Here is a 26,604-nt window from a genome sequence, read left to right on the forward strand (position 1 = left end):
GGGAGGGGAAAATGGGGAAGGGTTTTCAGGAACAACTATAAAGGACAGATGGACAAAACCAAGGTGGGTAGGATCAGGGGTGGGAGGTGGTGGTGGCTGTGGTGGGGAGGAAATGGAGACAACTGTACTTAAACGATAATAAATAATAATAATAATAAAATAATATTACTTTAAAAAGAGAAATACAAAAATCACAATGGTATTCCTTACATTATTCATTGTGATAATTAAAAATATTAAAAATAGTCTTGGAAGTTTGTATATTTCTAAAAATCTATACATTTCTTCTAGATCATCAAATTTGTTGACATATAACTGTTCATAGCGTTCTTTAATGATCTTTTGTATTTCTACAGAGACGTTTGAAACATCTTTTCTTTCTTTTCTGATATCTTTTTGTGTTTTCTCTGTTTTCTGCTTGGTGAGTCTTGCTAGAGGCTTATCAAGGTTATTTATCCTTTCAAAGAAGCAGCTCTTAGTTTCATTAACCTTTTCTATAGTTTTTCTATTTTCTTTATTTAATATATTTTATTGACCATGCTATTACAGTTGTCCCATTTTTCTCCCCTTTATTCCCCTCTGCCCTGTACCCTCCCTCCCACCAGCATTCCCCTACCTTAGTTCATCTCCACGAGTCATACATATTTTCTATTTCATTTATTTCTGCTCTGATTTTTATTATTTCCTTCCTTCTGCTTGCTTTGAATTTTGTTTGTTTCTCTTTTTTCTAATTTCTTTAGGTTTAAATTTAGATTGTTTATTTGATACTAACCAAGGAGAAAAAGAGAATCTGAACAAATCGATTACTAGCAATGAAATTGAAGCAGTAATTAAGAACCTCCCAACAAACATAATCCCAGGACCAGACAGTTTCACAGGTGAATTCTACCAAACATTTAAAGAAGAATTAGTACTTACCCTTCTCAAACTAATCAAAAAAAAAATTTAGAGAGGGAAGAACACTTCCAAACTCATTTTACAAGGCCAGCATTACCCTGACACCAAAATCAGATGAAGACACTACAAAGAAACGGAATTTCAGGCCAATATCCCTGGTGAACATGGATGCCAAAATTTTCACCAAAATACTAGCAAACCAAATTCAACAGTATGTGAAAAGGATTATACACCATGACCAAGTGGGACTTGAAACAGGAATGCAAGGGTGGTTCAACATCCACAAAACAATTAATGGGATTCATCACATCAACAAAAAATAAAACCAAGATATACAATTATCTCAATAGATGCAGAAAAAGCATTTGAAAAACTTCAACATCCATTTATGATAAAAACTCTCAAAACAGTGGGTATGAAAGGATCTTAACTCAACCTTATAAAGCCTACACATAACAAACACACAACCAACATTATACTCAATGGTGGAAAGGTGAAAGCTCTTCCTCTAAGGTCAGGAACAAGAAAAGGACGTCCACTTTCACCTCTATTATTCAACATAGTACTACAAGTTCTAGCCACAGTAATGAACAAGAAAAAGAAATAAAAGGTATGCAATAGGAAAGAAAGAAGTAAAACTGTCACTATTTGCAGATGACATGATACTACATGCAGAAAACTAAAGACTCGAGGAAAAAATAATAGAATAATAAAAGAATTTAGTAAAGTAGTAGAATACGAAATTAATATACATGAAACTGTCATGTTTATATACAGTAATAACAAACAATCAGAAGGGAAAGTGAAGAAAACAATCCAATTCACAATCACATCAAAAAGAATAAAATACCTTGGAATAAAGTTGACCACAGAGGTGAAAGACCTCCACTCTAAAAACTATAAGACATTGAAGAAAGAAATTGAAAAGGATAGAAATAAACTAAAGGACTTATCATGCTCATGGGTAAGACGGGTTAATATTGTTAAAATAATAATACCACCTAAAGCAATTTACAAATTAATTGCAATTCATATCAAAATACCAATGTCATTATTCTCAGAATTAAAACAAATAATCCTAAAATGTATATGGAACCACAAAAGATTCTGAATAGCCAAAGCTATTCTGAAAGAAGAACAAAATTGGATGTATAATGATCCCTGATCTTGAGAAAGAAGAGAAAGAAGAACAAAATTGGATGTATAATGATCCCTGATCTTAAACTATACTACAAAGTTATAATGATTGAAACAATATGGTACTGGCTTAAAAACAGACACATAGATCAATAGAACACCATAGAAAGCCCAGAAATAAGCCCTCACTTATATGGTCAATTAATCTATTACAAAGGAGGTAAAAACATACACTGGAGTAATGACAGTCTCTTCAACAAGTAATGTTGGGAAAACTTGACAGATAGATGCAAAAAAAAGTGAAACTGGACCACCCTCTTACACTGTATTTTTTTAAAAAACTCAAAATGGGTTAAAGACTTAAATATAAGGCCTGAAAACATAATAATTCTAGAAGAAAACATAGGAAGTAAACTATCTGGCATCAGTCTGACTAATACCTTTTTTGGACACATCCCCTCAAGCAGAGAAAACAAAAGAAAAAATAAACAAATGGGACTACATCAAACTAAAAAGCTTCTACATAGCAAAGGAAACCTTCAACAAAACCAAAAGGCAATCTACTGAAAATTTTTTGCAATTAATATATCCAACAAGAGGTTGCTAACCATAATATGTAAAAAACTCATACAACTCAGTAACAACAACAAAACACACACACACACACACACACACACACAGAATTTGATTAGAAAAAAACAAAAAGGGCAAAGGACATAAAAAGACATTTCTCCAAAAATGGCCAGCAGACATATAAAAAGATGCTCAACGTCACTAATTATCAGGGAAATGCAAATCAAAACCACAATGAGATACATATGTAGAATCTAATGAACAAACTGAACTAACAAGCAAAACAGAGACAGACTCATAGATAGGGAGCAGACTGCTTGGGGTGGGAGGGCTAGGGGTGGAGGGATTGAGCAAAGAATAAAAGAGAGAAAGAACTCAAAGATACAAACGACAGTGTGGCAATTGCAGGGGAACGGGAAGTGCAGGTGGAAGAGGGTATAAGAGTAGTAAATGGTGATGGAAAAATAAAGTAAAATTAAAAAACACTTTAAAAACACACAACAAGATACCACATCACACCAGTCAGAATGACTATCATCAATAAGTCAACAAATAATGTGCTGGCAAGGATGTGGAGAAAAGGGAACCCTTCTGCACTGTTGGTGGGATTGCAAACTGGTGTAGCCCCTATGGAAAAGAGTAAAAAAATTCTCAAAGAACTGAGAATAGATATACCATATAGCCCAGCAATTCCATTTCTGGGTATATACCCCCCAAAACGAGAAGACTAATTCAAAAAGATATATGCACCCCTATGTCCATTGTAGCATTATTTGCAATAGACAAGATATGGAAGCAGTGTGGGTGGGTGTCCATTAATAGATGAGTGGACAAAGAGTGATACACATACACAATGGAATATTATGCAGTGATAAAAAAGAAATAAAATCTTGACATTTGAGACAACATGAATGAATCTTGGGGGTATTAAATGAAATAAGTAATACAGAGAAGGCAAATACTACATGGTTTTACTTATATGTGGAATCTAAAAACAAGCAAACAAAACAAAAACAGACTCAGAGAGCAAAGGGATGGTTACCAGAAGGGAGGGAGTGGGAAATGGGTGAAAAGAGGAAGGGGAATACTGTCCACAATATTGGGATAAGTTTACACAGTGACAGATGATTAGTAGAATTAGTGGGGTGATCACATTGTAAGGTATAAAAGTGTTTAATCACTATACTGTACACCTGAAACTAATATAACCAATATAAGATTATATACTAACTACACTTAAACAAAAATAAATTCAAAAAAGAATATCAGAAATAATTTAAATGATCACAATATGTAAATAGCTAACACAGATTTTGGTAAAGCCATCCCAGAACTCTCAGAGCCCATACTTCAGGTGGCCAGACAGGTCAGCCAAACAAGAAAAGTGGGCTAGGTGATCTGAAATCTCCCAATTTTAAAATATATTGACAACTAATGCAAATATTCAGTGATATTCCAAAGGTCAAACAAAATATGCCTACAGGCCAGACTTGACCTACATACCACCAGCTTGCTACCACTGATCTATGTGATGGAAGATTTTTTAAAGTTATGTGATTAGAGTATTTTTTGTATATTTTTAAATTTTTTATTGTATTTTTTTCATTACCATTTATCCCCTTTATACCCTTCCCCTACTCCTGCGATCACCCCACTATTGTCCATGTGCAAATGTTCTTTGTATAACATTAAGTCAAAAGGCTGGGAGGAGTGTATAGCTCTAATTACTTTTAAAAATTACTTTAAAATTTTCTGTGTAGGGGGGAAAGACTAACAGGAAAGGAATCAAAATCATAATCTCTATATCTGGAGGAAGACAATGGATGTTTTTCTTTTTTTTTTAAATATTTTATTTATTTATCTTTAGAGGGGAAGGGAAGGAGAGAGGGAGAGAAACATCAATGTATGGTTGCCTTTCGTGCATCCCCTGCTGGGAACTGGCCTGCAGGGAACTGGTCTGCAACCCAGGCATGTGTCCTGACTGGGAATCGAACCTCGATTGTATGGTTCACAGGCCTGCGCTCAATTCACTGAGCTACACCAGCCAGGGCGGATGTTTTTCTTTATACTTTCTTGTACTTTCAAAATTTCCAAATAAGGATTTATTACTTCATAACATTTTAAAAACTATTCCACAGAAGGAAAAATGCATTTGCTCAGCCCCTTCATTTGGGTCCATATTAAAGGTACATCATTAATTGGGCAATGTCCGTAAAAAGGGGCAACTCAGAAAGGCCAACAATCTCTTTTTTCCAATCGTTGTGTTAAATGTTGTGTGTAAATGTCTGTTGTGAGACCTCACCATTTTGAATTGCTTTAAAACTTACTAATTGAGGTTATTAACAGGTTGGAACCATTGCCGAAGGCAGTTATGAAGACAATGCGAAGGAATCCTGTGTATGAAGCACTTAGCCCACAGACACAATAAATGGTCACTTTAAAAATAATGCATTCAGAATTGGCAGGGAGTAGAAGTGTCTCATTCTCAATGAGAATTGAAAATAAGCAATTGCATTACTTTTTGAGGCCAAGAATAAGCATTGAAGAGTAAAACCAGGAATAAGTTTGTAAAATAGATAATTGGCTACAGAAATGATGCTTGTAAACATAAAACTGATTAATCTTTTTAAAAAGAGGAATGAAAGGCAATGACATGTTCTATATCATCAATTACCTATTGATTTGTGTTCGCTTTTCAATACTATGCCCGAGGTTATTGCTATAAGTCAGAATAAAGTGCATATGGAATGTTTTCCATTGCATACAAAGGCTGTGTTTGGTGTGATTTTATTTAGAATCATTTACAAAAAGAACTCTTAGACTAAGTCTCTATAGCTTAATAAAAATTTTAGAATTGAGGAACTAGCTGAGTAACTCAATGACCAGCCCACAGGGTTACGCCCCGGGAAATCAGGCACCCTGGGGTCATTTTCACGCTACCATTCCTTGCCCTCACCCCCAGCCTCAGCCAGGCTCTTGCAATTAATTGCCTGCTCCTGCTGCAGAGCACAGTCGGCCTCAGGGAGAGAGTCTTGTCTCTAAGGGGCCATTTATACCTGGAAGCATGGACGGAAATTTCCTCTCGAGGAAGGCATCCTTGCTAGAATGTCCTGTTGTTCACGGATGTCTCTCACCCTTCACCTTCCATAGCTCTTGTATCCTGGACCCTGACTTAATCCTCAGAGCTCCTGTGTTGGGCTACTGCATTCCACAGTAGATTATGGCTCTCACTGACTTAACTTCAGAAACACCTGCCTTCAATTTTCCTGCCATGATGCTAACCACAGCCCATACCAATTTTGAAAACACTATCTATGGCTTAGTTACTAGTTTTTCTAAACCCTCGCCACCACTACCACCCGTGTCTCAGATTCTGGTCAGTGTGGGTGAACTGGAGATCGTGTCCCTGATTCCTTCCAGGCTCTCTTTGCTCAAGCCTCCAATCCCCGGTTATCATAATCTAGCAATAAAACATGATCACAAGTCCATCGGGGAAGCTTTCTTCAAATACTGGCCAGAAGTTTTTAAAGGATGCCTTTATCATTGCCTGCTTTCCCTTCTCTTTTTGCTCCTATTTAGCCCATGTTAATAATGAGTTCTTCCAGTCTTTATTTTCCACTCTGTACCATTCCAGAACTCTGTCAGAGAAAAGGTGTTTGGAAACTTAGAAAAACATGTTTCTCTTACGTCGTCACCACATCCAGGAATGAGAGAGATGAAACACTGGGTAATCTTGAAATAATCAGGTGAATTTTCATGACGCAAATGTGCCCATATTTACTTTTATGTTTTGAGCAGCTAAATATGGAAGTTATTTTACATTCTCCAAACCCAGATTAAATAAGAGTGTGAAGAACCCTGTCTACTTGTCAGGAAGCTATAAAATTTCATCACAGGTAAATGAGGGTTGCCCGTTGACACATTTTTCAGTAATTCCTGAATCCCATAGGACAAACGAGTAGCAGACCTAAGACATGCACGTGAAGGAGAACAACAATTTTTTACAAAACCTTACTCCTCTGAGAATGTAAATTTGATGATAATAGTCATATGTAGAGCAGCTGAAATTATTTAGTCTTCATTTTAAGAGTGTCTAGTTTGGGGCTTGGAGGAAAGATGTATTATTCACCTGCCACTCCTCCACCAACCCTTTGAAAACAAGTCAAACTTGCAGCCTCTGTTTGCAGCACTTAGCCCGACATGCTCTCCCACATTTTGGCTGCACAGCCCTGGGCACACGCTCTCTGTGAAGGTGATGACTTTGAAGCCCAGACGCTGAGCTCACATAGCAACCATGAGTACACACGAGTCACTGTGGCCAGGGGAGAAGAGGATGCCAGCACTAGAAGCCATCAGCAGCTCATGCAGAGGAACAAGGAGTCACATTAAGGGGAGGGGTCAGGTAGAGACATTACGTGTACCAACACCAAAAAAACACCTCCCTTCCCACTGGTGGCTAAAACAGGAGTTGGGTTTCCAGGCCAGTGTGGCTTATGAGTTCTCAACGGCATGGTCTGGGTTTGGGCAAGTAGATTAATACCAGAAAATCAAGTTCCACGACCACCTCTGTTGGCCAGAACTACTACTCTTTCCAGACTCTTAGGTGCTAAAAAGAAACTTGAAGGAGGAAAGTTCTCAAGATATTTTACTTCCTGTTTCTGTTTCTGAGGAACAGTCTTATGACTTCTGACAGGAACTATCTCCTCCTTTAAACCACATAAAAGTCGAGAGATTAAACACATTATGTTTTGGTTCATATTATTCGGTGATAAAAGATAGCCTCACCAGTGAACATGCTAAGTAATACAGCAGGTCCTTGAATAACATCATTTCATTATAACATTGGTGAGAGGCTGCAGGAATATAACACTTGTTAATACCAGCCTTTGGTAAAATTGGCTTTGAGATATATATATATGTCATTTTGCTTAGTCACAGAACCCATGGACTATGTTAAGCAAGGACTTAACTAATTTAACCCAGTCCTATGCTCTACATTGGACAATATTGAGGACAAAATTTTTAAAGACAGATGCAAACCTTGGAGCAACTGTATTGAAGTTAGCATGTTTACCTCTGCAGGTTAGGCTGCCATATCATCCTCATCCTTCTTCCCCAGTGAGTTCTGAAACAGAGAGCAGGGATTGGGCCACACCTCAGGTGTGCTGAGCCATCCAGGTGGGGTCACTGTGGGGTCCTGATGTAACCGTGTAGGAAGAGCAGCAGTGCAGCATAGGGCAGGGACAAGGACAGATGGCCAGTGCCATCAATCAGCGTGACCCCCACCTGGGCACTGAGGAAATACGGTCAGAGCCAGTGTTTTTATAACTGTTCACTAACATCAGATTCTTACTCACTCCATCTTGGTTTAATAAAACTGAGAAGAATTGCCTGATTTTATAGACCTTTCCAAACTATCAATTTTATATTTTTAAGTCCAAATTAATGTAAGACTGTCCTCAAAATAGATTCCTGTCTAAACCTGGTCATTAATGGAAAAATCTATTTAAGCTTGCAGCCTTAAAAGTCCAAGTTAAATTCTGATTTTGAAACATCACTGGCAAATCTGAAAGTAAAATAAGAAAAAGTGAAGCAATGGAAAATTTCCCCCTGGCTCACAGTGTCAAACAGAAGGTATTTCCAATTCTCAACATGTGTTTTAGAACTTTCTTTTATGAGAGAGAGAGATCATTCCACTGTCATGCAGAGCACTTCATAAATAAAATTTCTCTCTAAATGTTACCTTTGCATCTACATTTTTAAAAGAAACAGGCAGAATTTCAAGGGCAATTCCAACCTAATGGTCTCCTTATCTAGATACTTTGAAGTATTATCTGCCTTGGAAATTGGAAATTTAATCTGTTTTCCCAGTAGAAACTGCAACATAAATTACTATTTCTTTGATGTGAAATTGTCACTAAATGGTAGAAAGAGACCTACATGCTCACTGTACCATTCCAAATCCAAAGAGCACTTAAACAGAAAAAGTAATGAAACCATTTTTCTTTCATTTAGATCATTAACCTTCTCTCATTTATAGTAAATAAGGTACTGAGATATCAAAAAAGCATAAAGTCTTTGAAGAAAAACAATTATTTTGTAAAAGCTTTCTGTATAAGTTTTTGAAAGTAGAAAGGTGGTCTTCATGGTAAAATTTTTAAAAAGCAGGGAGAAGGGAATCTTAACCAACAATCACTAAAATGAAATTAGAAATTAAGCCAATATGTTGTCAAATAATTACAATATAGTTTTCCTCTAACTTTCCTCCAATGAGAAATTTTCTCATGTTTTCTTTTCCCATACTTTCCAAGCAAAAGCAATTTAAAATCTGAATCAGAAATGAATTTCTGAGACTTTCAGCCAAGATGGAGGTGTACGTAGATACACTTCGCCTCCTCTCACAACCAAAGAAGGACAACAAATTAAAAAAAACAACAAAAAACCAGAACTGACAGAAAGTCAAACAGTAGGGAAGTCCAACAACCAAGAGTTAAAGAAACATTCGCCCAGACTGGTTGGAGGGGTGGAGACCGGCAGCTGGTCAGTGAGGACTCACAGCAAGGTGGCAGTAGGAGGACCAGGGCGGGCAAGGTGGCAGCTGGCGCACCAGGTGGCCCCACATTTGTGTGCAGATAAACTGGGAGGATCAGCTGGGGAGCGAGACAAACTGCGCAACACAGGGTTCCGGTGAGAGGAGAAAAAGCCTCAAAACCTCGAGCTGTAAAAACCTATGAGGGTTATGGCAGGGGGAGAAACTCCCAGACTCACAGGAGAGTTCATTGGCAAGACCCACCAAGTCCTATAATGTACACAAAACCACCCACTGGGGAATCAGCAACAGAAGAGCTCGATTTCCTTGTGGGTTGTGACAGAAGTGACTGAAAACCAGTAGAGAGTGGAGCAAGCAGCATTGTGACCTCTCAACCTCCTCCCCCACATACAGCACCACAATGCAGTGACAGGGTTTGCCCCACCCTAATGAATACCTAAGGTTCCACCCCTTAATACATAACAGGTACACCAAGACAAAAAACGTCCCAAATGAAAGAACAGATCAAAGCTCTAGGAAAAAATACAACTAAGTGATGAAAAGACAGCCAACCTATCCAATGCACAATTCAAAACACTGGTAAACAGGATGCTTGCAGAAATTGTGGAGTATGGTCACAAAATAGAGGAAAAAGTTGAAGGCTCTGAAAAGTGAAATAAAGAAAAATGTACAGGGAACCAACAGTGATGGGAAGGAAATCGAGACTCAAATCAACAGTTTGGACCAGAAGGAAGAAATAAATATTCCACAGAACAGAATGGAGAAACAAGAATTCAGATAAATGAGAAGAGGCTTAAAAACTTCTAGGACAACTTTAAACATTCCAACATCTAAATCATAGGGGTGCCAGAAGAAGAAGAAAAAGAGCAAGAAATTGAAAACTTATGTGAAAACATAATAAAGGAGAACTTCCCCAATCTGGTGAAGAAAATAGACTTTCAGGAAGTCCAGGAAGCTCAGAGAATCCTAAAGAATTTGGACCCAAAGAAGAACACACCAAAGCACATCATAATTACATTACCCAAGAATAAAGATAAGGAGAGAATCTTGAAAGCAGCGAGAGAAAGGGAGAAAGTTACCTACAAAGGAGTTCCCATAAGACTATTGGCTGATTTCTCAAAAGAAACCTTTCAGGCAAGAAGGGGCTGGAAAAAAGTATTTGAAGTCATGAAAGGCAAGGACCTTCATCCAGTATTACTCTATCCAGCAAAGCTTTCATTTAGAATGGAAGGGCAGATAAAGGGCTTCCCAGATAAGGTCTAGTTAAAGGAGTTCATCATCACCAAGCCCTTAGTAAATGAAATGTTAAAGGGACTTATCTAAGGAAAAGAAGATAAAAATATGAACAGTAAAATGACAACAAAATTACAACTATTGACAACCAAACCTAAAATACAAAACAAAAACAAACTAAGCAAACAACTAGGACAGGAGCAGAATCACAGAAATGGAGATCACAGGGAGGGTTATCAGTGGGAGAGAGGGAGAGGGGGGAAGGTACAGAGAATAAGTAACATAAATGGTAGGTAGAAAATAGGCAGGTAGAGATTAAGAATAGTATGGGAAATGTAGAAGCCAAGGAACTTATACGTACGACCCATGGACATGAACTAAAGGGGTGGGATTGTGGGTGGGAGGGGATGTGCAGAGCAGAGGGGAACCAGGCAGGGAAATAGGACAACTGTAATAGCATAATCAATAAAATATATTTTGAAAAAGACAACAAAAAAGAAGTTTCCAACATTCATTATAGCAAAGTATTTAACATTGTTCTGCTATCACACAAACCTTGGACGGTCTCCCTGGCAGCACAGCAACGCCATCCTTGCTGAGTATCTGCGAAGTATCTGACACCTAGGAAAACTAATACCCTCCCCTAGGAGCATGGAGCCAAACAGATGCTTCCAAGTACAGGCCTGCCTCATTCTGCTGCACTTCACTTTATTGTAAGTCACAGGTGCTGTGTTTTTTACAAATTGAAGGCAAGGCCCTCCACCAGCAAAAAGATTATGACATTGTAACAAGACCTGCTTTCCTGGGAGACTTGCTTTAGTGCAGGCCTGAAACCGAACTGGCAATGTCTCTGAGGTGCGCCTGCACGTACATCACGTTAGGGGAATCATGTGCTGGAGGAACCCAGCATGCACCGTCCTCTCTATGGTGTCTTTCCCTGGGAGCGCAGGGACACCAGCCACTCTGCTAGGCCTAAGTTACAAAAATGAGAAGACAGGCAATTTTCCCCACATGGTAAACCTTGTGAAACTGAGAGGAAATAACAAAATCGGTTTCTGCTATGTGCAGGACAATCACAATCAAAAACTTTCAGAAAAGATAAATACGAGAATAAAGCCGACAGAGACAGGTTTAACCAATTACTCATCCTTCTTTATGGTAGTGTTTTTTTTTCTAAGAAAGGGAAGAACTTGGTGCCTTTATTTTATTCTACCCTATACAATAAAGAATTCACAAAGAATAAAATCATTTTTAAAAACTGTTTTTTAAGATTAAACAATGCCTGCTATTGCATCATACTCCCAACTCTATCAATAGAAAGTCAAATTTTTGTTCCCACAAATCCACCAGTCGCGAGTCCACAAACCCACTCGCCCCTCCCCTACAGCACCTGAAGCTTGTTTCTACCATCCTAGCCCCATTCTCCTCTTCGTCCCAACCTCCTCCCTGAGTCAGTGCCTAAGAAACTCAGAGAGGCTACTACTACACCTGGTGGCAGCAGTCCATACTTTCTGCCAGGTTTTTGTAACATGCTTACTACTTTATAATTCATAAATTACTCAGTGAGAATAAGACAGAAATGTAGGTATCTGATCTCTTGAAACAGAGGACCATTTTTAAATCTCTGTAAACACTTCTTTTGAAATAGCTTGTAAACTACTCATAGGTCCACCTGATTGGTTCCTGGAATACAAAATAATTGTTTGCTTGCTAGTCAGAAAATAGATATCGACATATTACCCATTACCTCAAGCCCACTGAATTAATAATAATTGTAGACAAACACTGTGTCAAGCACTCTTTGGTTTCATGAATAAAGATGAGCAAGACATGGCCCCAACCTCAAAGTACTCAGTTTAGTGGCATAAGTAAAAAATTACAACACACCCCTGGTGAAAAATGGAATGAAAGCATGTAATGGTACAGAAATGGGCATAAAAAAAAGTTTTTGTGCATTTTCTGAGGCTCCTTTAAAGTCCCACCTACCAAAAATATGCACATTCTTCTCCAAACTTGCCATGATATGTGCAATATTAACCATGAGAATTACTCATCTGCAAAAAGAAATTATATCCAGAAAGCCCACACACTATGTTAGCGTTACAAAAGCATAATTTCTCAACTATTATCATATTAGAATAGATTCATTTGTTCTTTAAGACATGGGACACAAAACATGTGTGTGTGTTGGTGAGAAGATAATTTAAGGATTCGTTCCCGGGACACGGCCTGTCAATGAGTGGCTCCCATGGGACACACGTTTGGAAGCACCTAGAGGTGGACCAGCGTGGAGAGGCCTCGGCTAAAGTGCCCAGGCCTGTTCTGACTCAGTGTACTAAAAAGTGTTATTACTCACTTTCTTTTAAAACTTGGTCACTAGTTAATCAACAGATATTTATTAGACACATTTCTCCCACTTTGCCTTTTTATAATACAGTCTTTGGAGTCGAATCAAGCCCACCCTCCTCTTTACTGATTTAGGACTGCCCCGTGCTCTGTTGCCAACAAGACATCACACAAGGGCAGGAAGGGAAAAAACAGAAAATTGAGGTTTCTCACGTCGATGCTCAGGTAAGTGGTAGCTGACTTGCCTCCGGCCCTTCCCACGCAAGATGGCTTTTGGTTGCTGCCAGCACATGGGTCTCCTCTGTCCTCTAGTCAGCTCACAGTTCCTGTTCTCATTACAGCACAGCTGTTGCTAACTACCCCAATCTTTCTTTAATTAATTCCATCAGTTTTCTTTCCATCCCTTCCTTAAACAAAGGAGAAAAAAAATAAAAGTTTCTAACAGTTAAAAGAGTAAAGTTCAAGAAAGGTTAAATAATGACTCAGCATTGTCAAATAGCAACAAAGGCGACATCTGAGCTCCGGACCTGTCTCCAGTTCCCCTGCAACTTCACTTCCCAAATGCTAATCAAAGCCAGATGGGAAGGGTGTTGGGGCGTGGGGGGAAAGGTGAAGGGATTAAAAAGAATCATCAGTTATAAAAACAACCACTGGAATGTTAAGTACAGCATATGAAACAGTCAGTAATATTTTAATAACTGTGTGTGGTGTGGGATGGGTACTGGACTTATGGGGGTGATCACTTTGTAAGTTATGTAAATGCCTAATCACTGTGTTGTACACCTGAAATAAATATTATATTATATTATATGTCAATTGTAACAACTTTTTAAAAATTTCAAAAAATCAAATAAAATAAATTAAAAAAATAAAAATAATCAAAGACTGATCATTTTTGCACCATGCTCACATTGTATCTTTGAATGGTAATTACAACTTAACTGTTGCTATAATCTACAATTGAAAAAAAATGTAGGCAAGGTTCTTGAAAGATAAGTTTATTAATAATGAACATGGCATACAAACATGAGAAGGAAAGCCCCTTTTGTATACACAAAGACTTTTTCATGCTAATTAGCTAGAATTAAGACTAGAGCATTTCAAAAAAAAACAACAACAGTACAGTAGCATGAACTTGTCTGACCCAGTTTAGGTAAAATGTCATTATAAACAAGATGAAAAAAGAACAACCTTTCATTATCTATACTCCATATCGAACACAATCACTCTGGAAACATCACACAGGCCTGATACATAAATAGTATATCTATATTCTTTGATATCATGGTTACCTTTTTCCTATGTATGTCCTTAATCTCTAAAGGAATAATTTTACATATAAAGAGGGGGGGAAAGCCAGGAGAAGAAATCATTTAATCTAGTCTGTAGTTGTAAATTGTGCAAGTGAGGGGAGCCATTTAACCCATGTCTTATCAACACATGGGAGTATTTTAAAGTTTTACAAAATCCATGTGCCAAAAAGAATTTCCAGGCAGATTCTCTACACCATCAACCACTTTTTGGTGCCCTCCCACCCGCCCACCCCCAGCCAGGACCTACTGTGGGATACAATGCAACTGATTGATTTGAGGTTTGTGACCTTCGCATCTTTTTTTCTGCATTTATTGTACATTTGGGAATAGAATGAGTTTCTTGCAGCTGGACGCTAAATGAGGAAGGCTGGCCCTACCCATTCCTACTGGGAATTGTTAGAAACATTTTAGGGGAAAAATTTTGACCTATAATTTTCTTGGCTAAAACATCTCCATTTAATAAAGATGGGTTATTCTCCTAAATCAGCTATTTCTTCGTGGTATAAATATGCTGACTTCACTTCCCATTTCATAAGGAAAATTCAATTTACAGGCTGGTATCCATGACAGAAAACATGGAAATGACACAAAGATACCACCTGCCTAAAAACCATGAAATAGAAGACAAACTTATAAAACTAGAATGCAAATAATTAGGTCAGATATCATATTTGACTCAATATAGTTTTAGAGCCAACAAAAAATATTTGTACAGTTTTCACCTTTTTTCCTAAAGTACTATTCAGTCAGGGTTGTTTCACTACATCACAACGCACTATGTCGTAAGAAAGGAAAGGGAGGCAGGGAGTAACTGACCCACGGTGACCCGGTGCTGCAGAAGGGAAGAAAGCAGGCAAAGCCCGCGCTTGTTTTATTATGTAAAGCAAATGGGACTTTAGGGCACATATGTGAACAAATACTCTTAAAACACTGCCATGATGGAAATAAAATCCTATTTCTCAAATAAATTCCCCTTTTATCCAGAAACCATGAAAATAAGAATTGTGTCTAGATACTCAACTACAAAGGCTATATATATCTACGAGACTCCAAAGCCCCTTATGAATCAAAAAAAAATTTCTGAGTTACTTACTATGCACTTTTGGTGTTTTACTATGCATTTTATTGTTTTCAAATAAGGTGACAGTCTTGTTAAATACTATATTGCTAGGTTAATGAGAATGTTCTAATAACCAGAACATTTCATTCCTCAATCACACGGCCTGAAAGGAGAGTTGAGCCTAATACTTTAAAATGACTACATGCCATTAAATTACCTTGGGGCATGCTCTTTTTTAAAGGAAGCTCTTTCTGTTTCTGTGAATCTGGGTTGTTAAATTTTGTTTGCTTGTTTTTTAGATTCCACATAGAAGTGAGAGCATATGGTATCTCTTTCTCTGACTTCAGTTAGCATAGTGTCTGCCGAAGGGGAAGACAGCAGATAACACTGCGATGCAGTTGCACAGTGGCAGACGACCCTGGAGTTAGTGGGATGACCACAATGTAAGGTATGAAGTGACAAATCACCATATTGTCCACCTGAAATGATACAACTAGTATAATATGGTATACCAACTATACTTAGGTTTTTAAAAAGTTATTTCTGGGCAGTGTGAACTTCCTCGTGGAAACCGCACTCTCTGACCCCCCCACATGGTCCAGCTGTGAGGGCGGGGCAACTGTCTTTATTCCTGGATGGAGGCCTTCGGGTCTCTCCCTGAAAGGGCAGGGCTTCCTTTACTTTCCACTTAATCAGCGTGGAGCAGATATTCACGCTCTCACATGAAAAGGTCACACAAAAGAAAACCAGAGACAGAGACCACCAGAGTCTCAAAGCCCCTGGGGAACAGCGATTCCCCCGCAGCTCAGTGTCTGCTCCTCCTGAGGGTCTCCCGGGCCACCCTGCTCTCGTTGCCCTCACATCCATCTGGAACTTTGCCAGCAAGTGGACATTCAAAAGGTGGCATTCGATGGTTAACTTGTGATAACACAATTTTTTAATCAAACACAAACAAGTTTAGGAAAAATTTTAAAGCTAAACAGAGCTCTTTAGAAGTTTTACAAATAAAATTAAGCATTTAGTAGTGACAGCATCGCCCAATTTATCAGTGGGCCCTACTGCCAATTTATCAAAGGGCCCTACCTTTCAAATGGACCCAGTGAAAAACATCCCAGCAGTGGCTCACACCTATGCCCAAGTCCTAGAGAATGCGTTATGTGAGGAGGGAATGAAAGCAATATTGACACAAGGGAACTGCCTTCATACACACACACGTGTGCACACACACACACACATACATTAATTACCACATATACTCTGCAAAATACCTGAGGCTTCAAGGTATTACCTAATATCTTCAAGGCTTTACTAGCTGTACTGTGGCATGTACTGAGTCCAGACATTTAGTTTCTGGTGTCATAATGAGTGAAATTAGCAGTCATCAAGTTAAGAAAAAAAATAAGTCAATCAATATTTTATCTTAATGGTCAGTCTATCCCTGGTCAGAAAAAAATCAAAATGTCCCAGATTGCTTTTGGCAGACATAAAGACATTGTAACATAAAATATCTGTATCAATAATAACTACTGATAATAATTATTTGCACATGCAGTTTAATATTAATAGGGATGATTATTTGGCCCTTTCCTTTCCCCTTCCAAAGCTACCCATTCAAAAACATACTGGAGAGAAAGTGGGTAGCTACTAATTCAGTTAAAATTTATATAAGATGGGGACCTTTTCCTACCTAGAAAATAAAAAGATATTACTCCAGAATTAATTTAGACTTGAGTTATTACACAAAAGAGAAGTAATCCAAATGAGCTAACCTGTACTATGTGGAGTAGTTAAGTGCTGTTTCCCAGATGAAAATATCAGAAACTAGAGAGGATCCAGGATTTGGCTGGGACATCTTCAGACACCGTAAGCAGGATCAAGGAACCCGTAAATTCTCACTCAGCCCACCTGTCAATCGGCAAACCATACACTCTCAGCACTGTGGCCTTCACCTAACCTTCACTCCCTCCCTGTCCACAATTAAATTCATCTTTAGTCTAAGAAAAGCCTCAGACTTCATATATATGTATTGTTCTGGACAGCTGGAAAAAAAAAAGGATTCTGAGATGGTTAACACAACAGTAATGTGATCTTGATTAACATGCTCAGAAAATTCAAAACTCTGGTAGAAGCATGAAATACAAAACTAACTCTATAGAGCAGCAAAAAGTTTACTTTTTCTTCAGCAGTTTAATCCCCCCCAAAACTTAACATTTTAATTAGACGAATCTGACTATAAACTATATTAAAACTGCATCAAAGGCTTCTCACTCCATTTTATCTGACAATACCAAGCATGGTGCCGAATGTTTACCTAGCAAACCCGCCCTCTCCTGTGATAGTCTCGCCTTCTCTTCCTCCTGGGACTCCCGAGGCGCAGTCGTTGGCAGACGCCCTGGGACATTCGGCAGCAGACAGCAATGCCTCCCCAAGGCGCCCCGCGGCCCAGCTGCTTTCTTCCAGAATGCTTTCCGGAACACACACAGTTTTGAATTTCTTTAAATACTGTTTACATATAAAACTGTTTGTAGGTATAAAAATTGTCACATCTCTTACTACATTCTGAAATTCTAAACTGGAAAAAAATTTGTGCCCTAAACTTAATGTTTTGTAGTAAAATATTCATCTTCCAACAGAGTTCAAGATCCAGGTTAATTATATGATACAGTAACGAGTGATCTCTATCTTCTCTAGGCTTCTAATCAGTTCCAAAATACCAGTCGTGATTAAAGCTCATCCCTGTCATGGAAAAAAAGAAAAGCACAATTAATTGAAAAAAGCAAGAATGTACATTGAAATGCACTTTTGCTGTAACACATTGCCAAGTTGTATTCCTAAAATCACCAATACTTTGTATTTGCTTTCTCTGCACAAAGTTATCCTGCACGTTGCTAAGTTTAAAAAAAATCCTTCTCTACAAAGACCATATAATACTTTTACTAAATCCTAAATCAAGTCTATTAACATTTTCTTGGGCTACTGTTAGATAAAAATGCTGAGATTAAGTGAAACTGAAAATGTTGTGTGGGTTATGAGCCTAACATTTTTTAAGTATATTTTATTGATTATGCTATTACACTTGTCCCATTTTTCTCCCCTTTATTCCCCTCTGCCCTGTACCCCTCACCCCTGCAGCATTTCTCCCTGTCTTAGTTCATGTCCATGGGTCATACATATAAGTTCTTTGGCTTCTCCATTTCCTATATTATTCTTAACCTCCTCCTGTCTATTTTATACCTACCAATTGTGCTTCTTATTCCCTGTACCTTTTTCCTCCATCCCCCCCAACTCTCCTGCTGATAACCCTCATGTGATCTCCATTTCTGTGATTCTGTTCCTGTTCTAGTATTTGTTTTTGTTTTTTTTAGGTTCAGTTGTTGACCCTTGTTGACACTTGTGAGTTTGTTGTCACTTTACCATTCATAGTTTTGACGTTCTTCTTTTCCTCAGATAAGTCCCTTCAACATTTCATATAAAAACGGTGTGCCCAACACTTTTTCAATACCAACTTCCTTAGCAAACATCCCTCTTAAGTCTATAGTGCATGTGTGAACTTCCTTTTGTTTCACTGATCTTCTTTTTTCGAATCTTCTGTTACCATGGATTTTGTGTTGCATATGCTATTGCCAGACAGTTTACCAGCAGAAACTGAAGCAACATAGTCAATCTGTCCTCCACTAATTCCGTTCTCCTGAACCCTTTCTTTGGACGTCTTGGCCTAGATGAGATGCATTTTTCATTCAGGCAACACATTCAGGCAGGTGTCTCCAAGGGGCTTATAAAAAGTCTTAGGGAGGACAAAACCGTCAATCACGTTCTTTTATTAGATACCCCGGGAACTGAGCCCCCCGCCTCCTGCTGGCTTCAGGTGCCGGGATAAGTAGGTACCCTGGTTTCCAAGGCAGACTCCTGGTACTCTTGTTCAACCAGCAGTAAGCAAGGCTGGCAGTACTTCCCAAGAGCCAAGTCAGACGTTCGGAGATTTTTGAAGGAGCTCTACCATGCACATGGAATTAGAAAAATACTTCCTCAGTTCCCTTAAGTGTCAGTTTGTCCCTTCCTATCAGAGCAGAATCATGGGAGAGACTGTCTACCAGAGAAAGAGGAATTTGGAGCAAAGGGGCAGACGCTCCAGGGCCATGGTGCTATCCTGACCCTTGATCAATTTCTTCCACAAACTTGAGTGAGTTGCCCTGGTTTTTCTCTTTTCAAGCCAGGAGAAGATATCTGGCCTCAGTGAAACCCCCCCATAAGGCAGCACCCTTGTGAGGGCAGCATTAGGAGCAAATATAAAAGCCAAAGTATAATTCCACCCACGACACTCTATTAATCCCCATAATGATCTCTGTATAAGACAGTTTATTTTTGTAACTTAAGTCTAGTTACAGACCCTGGGGAACAAAAGGAATAAAACCAGAGACACTTGCCCAAAACACAGGCTGAGAAAAGCAAATGGAAAGACAGAGTGAAATATAAAATGAACTAGATAGAGACAAGATACACACTTTAATGAAATTTGTGTAATTCAAAGCGTAGTGAAAAGTGTCTATAGAGATAGTTAAATGTCGGGATGTAGGGCTACTCAAGTGTTTTTCATAGGAACTGTCTATTAAACATATTTTAGAGCATTAAATCATGGGTGATACCTATGGTAACAAGCGGGAAAACATGACACAGCCCAGGAAGCTCTAGGCCAGACCATGTAGTGTCTTCATTTTAAATTTTCTCTGCCATTTGCTCCCACTGTGATCTTCAGTAAGTCTCTTCAGCTCTCCGAGGGTTCTTTTCCTCACTTGCAAAACTTAAATAAGAATCATTCAACTGATAGAGCCCTTATAAGAAACATGTGAGGTAGTCTGTGTGAAAGCATGTTAACTGTGAAGAACCCAGCAAGCGTGGGTTACCACCAGAGCCCAGGGCGCATGGACAGGAATTAAGTGCTCCCGCTGGAGGCTCGGCTCCGAGGAGGCTGTCAGGAGCCCGAACAGGGACACTGCTCCTAATGCTTACATTTGGTGTTCTCTCACAAAAGCTGCAAACTCAGGGTCATTGGCATACAGTTCCAAGATTCTCATTCTTTCTTGAATTTCCTTTAAAAAAAACAGAAAAGAAAAAGAGGACACGCATGGCATTATAAAAACATATATACATAACACGTAGACACAGACAACAGTGTGGTGATAGCCAGAGGGAAAGGGGGCGGGGCACAGGTGGAGGTGGGCAGAGCGGGGAACAGGGACAGAGAGAGACTTTGCTTGGGTTGGTGGGCCCACAATGCGATGTGCAGAGGATGTTATGAGGTTTTGTTGAGTCGTACACTTGAAACCTGTGTGGTTTTGTGAACCAGTATCACCCCAATAAATTCTATTTAAAATATATAAATAAATAAACACTATTCAGCACAAAAATAGAAATAAATAAAAAGAGTTCTAATTTTTATAAGGAATTGTGGCTTTCTGGGCTATCAGGGGAGAGGTATAGGAAAGAACAGCCTTCACAGAGAAATGGAAGGTTTGGATACCACACAGAGTAACTCAGACATATTTCTAAAGAAGGGGGGTGAGGAGGGAGAGAGCATCTGCTAATAATGGAAATAGAAACCACTGGGTGGAGAACGAGGTGCAGCTCAGATGTAATAACCCTCTGCATCCAACATCACCTGGGAGATACTACAGGGTAAGAAGTAAGCAGGAAATACTTGTCATCTCTTGAAGCTCAGGCACACACACAAACACACACCGGCAGCAGCAGAGCAACAACAGCAAAGCACAGTTTCCTACCTCCCTGGAAAGCCCACTGTTCTCATACATATGCCTGATTTCTTCCCTGCTCAGGCCACCAAAGGCCTCTCCTCCTGCAGAGCTGTAGAAGGGGCGCGGAGGATAGGGTCCCTCATACTGCTCGATTCCCGCCACGTGGCTTTCATAGGCGGGGTTGTACTTTACAGCATCTTCAACAGACGGGAGGCCGTCAGGCCGCCTGCTGGAGCCACAAAAAGAGAAGTATGATTGATTCAGGTTCTGTTCAGAGGCTCAACTACTTGGGAGACTATTTACTTGTTGCAAGATTTCTGTTAGAGAAGAAAAAGAGATGAACTGATACAAATGTGGAAAGGGGACTGTGAAAAACATCCAGATAATCTCAATTTTTTTTTCAGATGTTATCATTGTTATCTCCTCAACTACCTCACAAGGACCCAGTGGAATTGTTCCGTCTCTTTCATCTTTATTTGCCCCACAGTGCCCGGCACTCAATAAATGCTGACGGGGAACCACGCCTGCCAATGCAGACTGTTTCATTAAATGCATATGGCAGCGTCATTGCCAGAGCAGACCAATCAAAAATCAATGTGCAACATACAGAGAATCTGAGAGAAATGTAAATATGGGAGTGCTGGGATTTAATTCAATTCAATTCATATCTACACATATTTACTGAGCATTGATTATGTGCCTAAGACTGTTCTAGATACTAATGATACAAGAAATTTATTGGAATCCCTCCCCAGAATGAGATTATAGTCAATGCAAAGTCAGAGTCAATAAAAACAATAAGAACAATGACGGAAGTATGTCCTGGGTGCTCTAGGAACCTGGGAGAGATGACTCCTTGGCAAGCCCAGGGTGAGGGAAGGTAACCTAGACCTAAACCAGCAGCTCTTACAGACTACAAAGCACAAAAGCAAAGTACAACCAGAGATCGTATTCCCATAACAACCCCACAGGTCCTTGGATCGCTAGTGTAGCAAGTAGAACAGGTTATATTTTCTCCACTGATACAGCTACGCTGAACTCAAAGAAAACCAGATTTCATTTCTTGTCATTCTTATCTAGATTTAAAACTGAGTAAGTCAAAGGGGAACAAACTAACATACCTGGTCCTCATACCAGGGCCTCCCCTTGTATCCATCACCTTCAAAACTCTCCCCGACATGAAACCGGCATTTTGGCCATGCTGAGTGATGCCCTTCCCTCAGTGTGCCCTGAGGTTCGCCCATGTCTTCCTAACTGTGCTCAAGCTCATTCCACCAGCTAGAAAGTATGCTACCCCACCCACAGTAAATATTCACCCTTCTGTCCAGCTAAATAGCATAACAATCCTCAGACCTTCTAAGACTCTCTCCCCCAGGCAAAACTAATTCATCCCTCACCTAGGCCCCTTAGCATCTTATTCAAACTGCTGCTTGTGTGTGTTTCCCAGTTGACACCCTTCGGGGGCAGGGACCATGTTTGCATTCAGCTCTACAGCTTTCTCCCCTCCACCCCGGACCCCTACCCAATATTTGGCACATGGTAAGTACTGCACTAAATGAATGGAGGAACATTTTCCTCCACCAGAAAGCAGTTTTCTTTATTTACCTAAAGGGCCTCTGTCCTTCTCTCCTAGCATTGTGAGTTTGAAGAGTCCTGACGAGGAAGAAGATGACAGCCGAAGAGACGAGGAGAAGTCCAACCACGGCGGCGATGGTGATGCCAATCACCAAGGGCTCGGACACGAACTCCTCACAGCGCTCGCCTCGGTACCACCAGTTCTCACCCACCCGGCATCTGCAAGGAGAAGTGACCGAGTCTGAACATGGATTCACTCTGTGGAGAGCGGTAACCAACAGCAGAAGCTTCAGCAGGACTGGAAAAGGGAAAGAAATAAATGCTGCCCACCTGAAGCTTCAGTAAAGAGGCAGGTATCAGGTCAATGATCCTGGGTTTTAAGTCTGTGCATCAGGCCTGGCACTGAGCCAGGAGGTCAATGACTACAAGTAAATGATGGAATGAAAGACTGGCTAGACTTGAAGGATTCTAATCAACTTCCTTAGTTATGGGTAACATTAAGCAGGCCCAGAGGAACGTGGCTGGTGTAAGGTCACACCATGAGTCAGCGACAGAGCTGGGGCTGGCACCCAGGTCCCCAGACTCCTCACGTCCTTCCCCATACTGCAGACAGCCCCCAAACCCTGGGGCCTAGACTTGTACAAAAATGTCATCCCATCCCAGAGCAGCAAGGAAATCAGGGTTTTTCAAAATAATATTGATTTCTCTGCATATCAAGAGACTACTTTTCCCCTCGGTTTCCTAGCTAAACATTACACTTTTTCACATAGGAGAGTGTGAATCATTTCTATGTCCTCTGTCTTTGGCATTATACCAACATTTGACCTTTTTCACACTCACAAATTGCCCTCTTGTTTATTCTCAGCATTCTCTCCCTTTATACCATGTGACTGTGGTATGAATGGCTGGGAGGTTGATTTGCTCCACTTCGTTTAAGGGGGATGGGAAGGAAAGGACGGTCAGACTCCCTGTATCTATCTACTCATCTGTCTGCTGCATTGCGTAGGGGTGGGGTTCTACCTTAAAACAATGGATCTCACGTATATATAGGAAATAAAATATACTTGTAACTTCAAAGACTTTACATATTTGCTTTTCTTTATCTCTGAATACTCTGTAGGACCAAGAGCAGCCCAAGCCATTAAAAACAATCCAAACAGAATGAAACTCCTCTGTTTCACTTTCAGGTACACTGTAGAGTGTTGATCTTATGCTGAAACCTAATTTAGGCACCAGTTACCTAACCATCACCCCTAAGAACCACAACCCTAGGACACTAGGCAACGTTTTTCTTACCGCTCCCAAAGAGCATGAAACAAAATAACCATTTCAACTTGGTGTAAGTCAGGCCTTTTAACCAACTCAGTCTTCACATGAGACCTAGATAGATGGCACCAATCTGTTGCCTAGATATAATTTCTATAACACATATGGCTGTGATATTCCTAAAATTTTAGGTATAGACCTGTTCTCTTCAGAGGAAGTACCCACAACCTTGTGAAGCCAAAATCCCTAATTACACCATACCTACAAATGGCCCCATGTCCGGGCATGATGTCACACTTCCCATCATTGAAGCAGAAGTCAGGCCGCAGGTCACAGAGACTCCGACAGGGCCCTTCTCCCACACTCAGGTACCCAGGGTAGCACCTGCACTCTGCTTCTCCACTCCAGGGACTGACCAAACACTCAGAAAATTCATTGCATGCCTGAAACTTGCAAGGGTTGGCTTGGTCACCTAAAATGCCAAACAAACCAGAAAATTACACAAGGAAAGGCAACAGACAGGAGCTGGGGTACATGAAGGTCCTCCACTAAGGTTCCCTGCTCGAGAGCACTGTGGGGCAACCCCTTTCCTGAACTATTGAAATACACCATTACGCCCCAAAATTTCTGACTCATCTGGGAATCTTTTCTAGACCCTTTACTGGGAGAGGGGCCCTGACAACACCTTGATTTTAGATTTCTAGCTGTCAAAGGCATGAGAGAAAAATGTCTGTTTTTGTAAGCCACCCAGTCTGTGGTCCTTGGTTACGGCAGCCCCGGGAAACTAACCCAGGGAGCAGGGGGACGATGCTGCTGTGACAAGGAGAGCGCACAGGCGCACTGACGGACGGGCAGTGTCTACAGCACGATTCCAATGTGCAGTTCCTGAGTCCTCACAGTCTTATTCAAGAGCACACAGTGCAACTTTGTACTCAGACAGTAACATGACCCTGGCCTAGCCTGAGGGACAGCAGTGGGTACAGAGGGTGGGACGGATGATACTGCCTGACTCTTTGTTGATGGAAGTTCCAGAGTTTGTGAAAACGAGATAGGCAAGAGACAAGTCAGTGTTGCCACCAGCCAATCTTGAGGTAAAATAGTACTTTAATCTGAAGGCCTTTAACTAAAAATATACAGGTAATAGGAAAATTCTCTTTAAGAATTCTAAAATATTGTGACCCTCCTATGGGTATAGAGGAATACCTGGGGAAGGAAAACAGGATCCGTAAGAGGAAAGACATGGATGTTGCTCCCTTCTGCTTCAGACCAAGGAGAGATGCTGAGACTGATATTTTAATCATCTAAATAAGAGACTTTAAAGTCTTTTTCCAGTTCTTTGTGGAGGTTAAAGGTGGATGCTCAGAACAGATGCCCCTTTGTTTAAGAGTACCTTAATGACTTTATGGGAAAACAAATGTAGGCCTGGAGCTAACTTTGGGATAAGTGACAGGGATTAAATTGTAGAATGAATTATGTCTAGTTTTCCACGGGCAGGCAAGGAGAGGAATCGATGGGTCCAGAAAAAACGAGAGTGGAGAAAACATGAAGAGGGTGGAGAGACAGCCAGCATAGCCAGAATAACGTGGTAGCTGGCTTGGTCCAAAAAGCTGGCCAACAAGAAATGACTTTGAAAGGGATGCTGAGGAAGTGTAGGATATTTATACCTAACAAAATTTTAAGCCATCTGTTGTGGTATGAGAAAACTTCCTCTGTCACCCTCATGTCATCAACAAATATCTCACAGAATCAGCTACCTTGTGTTAGAGGTGCTTTGGAAAAGTCAAATATGAGTCTGTGGACCTGACCTGTGTGGCTCAGTTGGTGGAGCATCGTCCTGCAAGGCAAAGGATCATCGGTTCGATTCCTGGCCAGGACACATGCATGGGTTGCAAGTTTGGTCCCCAGCTGGGGCACAATTGAGAGGCAACCGATTGATGATTCTCTTTCACATTAATATTTCTCTCCCTCTCTCTTTCTATCCCTTCCCCTCTAAAATTAAATAAGTAAAGTCTTTTTTAAAAAATGGGACCATGATCTGTATTGGGTTTTCATAAAGAACAACCACAAGCATCAAGACAAATGTGAGACTGGAAACTCAGCAGAGGGAACTCTGAGCTGGAGGTGATTAGAGATATTTAAGTTCCCTGTTCATTCCTAGAGCTATTAAAGATGGGAGGGACATGGATGCAGATTTTACACTGTACATGGGAGGGGCTAATGCCAGTTCATTTGAATATTTTAAAAAAGGTGATCCTATAAACCTGGAAGACTCAGCCTGCGGCTGACACATGAGTTACATAATGCACTTATTTGTTGTACTTCCCTTTTTTAAAAAAGTGGACTCACCTTTAGAAGTTTTATAAATTAAAACAGCTTGCATTTGTATGGCTATTCAAATGCAAATATATGTTATTTGTTTAATCCTTTGACTAGCCCCATGAAATACATAGGCCAGGTATTATTATCCCCATTTTTTAAACATTTTTATTTTTTAATTAGAGTTATCATAGAGTATTATATTTGTTTCAGGTGTACAACATAGTGATTAGACGTTTATATGACTCACCCGAGACATCACCCCCATTTAGTATACATGGACTAAGGCTCAGAGATAAAACAGCTCATCTAGGGTCGCACAAATGAGAAATGGCAGAGCAGAGACAAAAAACCAGGCCTTCCAAATCATAAGTAATTGCTACTTCCACTATCCCACGTGGCAAAAGATGTGAGCCAGCCTTAGAGAACTCAAATGGCAATAGATTTAGATATTGGGGGATTAGTCAAATCATTTTCCTCACTTTCAATAAATAATGGTCCTTCAAGGATTTCAAAGAAAGAATGTTTGCTTTTTTTCTCCATTAAAGAATAGAGTTGACTTTCAAACAAGTTTGGGAGTAAAGGTGC

The 26,604-nt window shown here is 39.9% G+C and overlaps 1 protein-coding gene across 3 annotated transcripts in view; it reads right to left on the bottom strand.

The window, feature by feature from the left end:
* Positions 1–14,284: 14,284 nt before the first annotated feature.
* Positions 14,285–26,604, bottom strand: part of IMPG2 (interphotoreceptor matrix proteoglycan 2) — a 78,078-nt gene continuing 65,758 nt past the window's right edge. For 2 of the 3 annotated variants that reach the window (XM_053670331.1, XM_037131637.2), the window contains 5 exons: positions 23,962–24,172; positions 22,465–22,653; positions 20,887–21,088; positions 20,117–20,196; positions 14,285–17,845 (listed from right to left, as the gene is read on the bottom strand). In XM_053670331.1, the coding sequence (XP_053526306.1) occupies positions 17,833–17,845; positions 20,117–20,196; positions 20,887–21,088; positions 22,465–22,653; positions 23,962–24,172 (695 nt within the window). In that variant the 3' untranslated portion in view covers positions 14,285–17,832. The remainder of the gene's footprint in view (positions 17,846–20,116; positions 20,197–20,886; positions 21,089–22,464; positions 22,654–23,961; positions 24,173–26,604) is intronic. The other variant, XM_053670330.1, reaches the window with a different exon arrangement.

The sequence above is a fragment of the Artibeus jamaicensis genome, unplaced genomic scaffold, assembly GCF_021234435.1.
Source record: "Artibeus jamaicensis isolate MK-2021 breed Jamaican fruit bat unplaced genomic scaffold, CSHL_Jam_final contig_558, whole genome shotgun sequence".
NCBI lineage: Eukaryota > Metazoa > Chordata > Mammalia > Chiroptera > Phyllostomidae > Artibeus > Artibeus jamaicensis.